We start from the raw sequence: 2,758 nt of genomic DNA, 5'->3' as shown, positions 1-2,758 counted from the left end.
CAGTCCCCAGACTGGCGCTCGGACCACGCCCCCCAGACAGGCGCTCAGACCACGCCCTCTGAGACAGGCGCTCAGACCACGCCCCCCAGACAGGCGCTCAGACCACGCCCCCCAGACTGGCGCTCAGACCACGCCCTCTGAGACAAGCGCTGAGACCACGCCCCCCAGACAGGCGCTCGGACCACAGTCCCCAGACTGGCGCTCGGACCACGCCCCCCAGACTGGCACTCAGACCACGCCCTCTGAGACAGGCGCTGAGACCACGCCCCCCAGACAGGCGCTGAGACCACGCCCCCCAGACAGGCGCTCAGACCCGCCCTCCCAGACAGGCGCTCAGACCACGCCCCCCAGACAGGCGCTCAGACCACGCCCCCCAGACACTGCTCAGACAGCAGGGCCTCAGTACTGAACACCTGGCTGGCAGCGGGAAGGTGGGCGCAAAGACGCCTCCTGGGTCGCCCTGGATGACAACTGCACCCTCACTCACCAGCCACAGGTGTTTGGCATCGGGGGTCATGGAGGCCTCGGGTCTGTCCACGGAGGAGCCCCGGTCACTGAGTAGGGGGTGGCTGGAGTCAGAGACGCTCGCAGAACAGGTACCTAGGGGAGAGCAGAGGCTCCGTCAGGACTGCCTGACAGGAGCTGTGGAAAGGAGGACTGTGCAGAGGGGATGACAGAGATTGTGGAGGGCTCCAGGGGAACCAAGCAAAAGGTCAAGTGGAGAAGCAGCCACGCAGTAGCTACACAGGTAATTCTAGCACTTAGGAGGCCGAGGCGGGTGGAACCTTGAGCCCAGTAGCTCGAGACCACCCTGGGCAGCGTAGCGAGACCCTCATCTCTAGAGAAAAATATAAAAGTTAGCCAGGTGTTGTGGAGCACGTTGGTAGTCCTAGCTACTCAGGAGGCTGAGGCAGGCGGATTGCTTGAGCCCAGGAGGTCAGGCTGCAGTGAGCTATAATGGTGCCTCTGCACTCCAGCCTGGGCACCAGAGCAAGACCTTGTCTCAAAAAGAAGAAAAAGAGTGAAAAGTGTGGCTTCCACATTGGGACTTTCATTGGGGCCCATGTGGTATAGAGGGTCCACAGGACCCCCGAAGGGTCCCTGTGTCTGAGCCCCAGAACGAGCTGGCGTGGGCAGTCCCACAGCACCAGTGGCCTGTGTCTGAGCCCCAGAACAAGCTGGCGTGGGCAGTTCTACAGCACCAGTGAGGCAGACTACAGATGCGTGGGGCGGGACCCTCCTCCCACAGTCCACACCTCACACTGGAGCTGGAGGTCGACCTCCCTCCCTCCACCAGCTCCAAGAGGCTGAGGCACAGCTCCAGGTGGGGGAGACCTAGGTTAAGCGAGAGGTTTGGAAGTGGCCTGGCCTGGACCTCCTAACACTGGGAAGGGAGCCATAACCGCCAAACCTGATTGTCCCAAGACTCTGGCCTCGCAGGCAGACAAGGAGGCCTGGCCGTGCCTGGTGGGATGTGGTGGGTGGGGTGACAAGAACCCTGAGTTGCGAAGGCTCTCTGTAAAGTTCAGCTCTCACGATGGTAGGAGCAGCCCTGTACAGCCAGCAAGAATCGTTCTGTGCTCAGCAGCGCGAAAAGCAGTTGAAGGAACCATGGTGCAGGTTCCAGAGCCATGTCCTGCGAACCCAGCTGGTTCACTATGGACACCCTGCTCCCTTCTCAGAGGACTAGAAGGGTCTATCACTCATCAACTCATCTAGTTAGCTATCTTTCTATATCCCAATGTTAATAATAATTATGTCTAGGTAATAGAATCATGAGAATTATTTTTAAATATTAAAAAATATTTTTACAATAAATATGCATTACTTAATAAGAAGTTTTCAAGTTAAAGGGAGATGCCTGCCTGAGGTGGTGCCCTCTTGCACACACGAGCTCCCTTGGTCCCTGGGAGCTGCCTGCTCAGGAAGATGTGGGCTGAGGTGGAGGGATGGGTGCCCACAGGATGGGTCGGGGTGGGGGCGAAGGTGGGTACGGGGGTGAGAAGCAGCACTTGCCCTGGTCTCGGGCGCCAGGCCTCCACACACGCGCGCTGCCAGCTCGGGGCCGTGGTGGCTCCGTCCCTCCTGGGGGCTGGGTGGCCGACTGCAGGCCAGAGGCCACCTCACTTCGGAGCTGGGCCAGGTCATGCTCTGAGAAGGAGCGGTCCCGTTTCAGCGTCACCTCCCCACACGGAGACTCTTCTTCCTGCAGACACACCAGACGCAGCCCTGCCCTAACAATGCCCACCAGTGCCTCCTGCCCATGCCTGGACCAAAGCAAAGGACCCAGGGGTGCCGCTGGGTCTGCTGCGATGTGGGGCAGCCTGCACCCACTTCCCAGCCTGCCTGCCTCTGGGCAGTTCGTGGCAAGCACCCTAATAACCAAGCCCTTCCCCAAGGCCTTCTGGAAAGTCCTGGAAATTGACAGGTCTAGTGTCAGATGGAGGCAGAGCCCTCTGGGATGGCCCCCAACAAGGCCATCACCAGCCCTTCTGTGAAGAGAGAAGCATTCCATTCACAGGGCAGCCAGGGTGGGCAGGGAGCCTCGCTGGGACCACCTTTTCACATCAACTAGTGGGGGGCTCAGTTTCCTGGGCCTGAGACAGCGAGGCACTTCCGCCGTCAGCCTTCCATCGTCTGTGGGAGGAGGCAGCCCAGGCCCTCTCCCAGAGTCACCCTTCTGAGCGGCCAAGATGGCAGGGTCCCCGAGCCCCACAGGCCTCCTCCTAGGGCAGGACGTCAGTTTCAAGGGAGGGCC

General features: G+C 60.3%; 1 protein-coding gene across 1 annotated transcript in view; it reads right to left on the bottom strand.

Moving 5' to 3' along the window:
- The window catches only part of SPIRE2 (spire-type actin nucleation factor 2), a 41,163-nt gene that overhangs the window by 15,254 nt on the left and 23,151 nt on the right, over window positions 1-2,758 (bottom strand). The window contains exon 9 of the mRNA XM_011972567.1: window positions 488-600. Coding sequence (XP_011827957.1) covers window positions 488-600 — 113 coding nt within the window. The remainder of the gene's footprint in view (window positions 1-487; window positions 601-2,758) is intronic.

Source organism: Mandrillus leucophaeus, unplaced genomic scaffold (assembly GCF_000951045.1).
Source record: "Mandrillus leucophaeus isolate KB7577 unplaced genomic scaffold, Mleu.le_1.0 Scaffold10, whole genome shotgun sequence".
Lineage (NCBI taxonomy): Eukaryota > Metazoa > Chordata > Mammalia > Primates > Cercopithecidae > Mandrillus > Mandrillus leucophaeus.
Note: the sequence above shows the minus strand (reverse complement) of the source record. Positions and strands in the feature narration are given on the sequence as shown.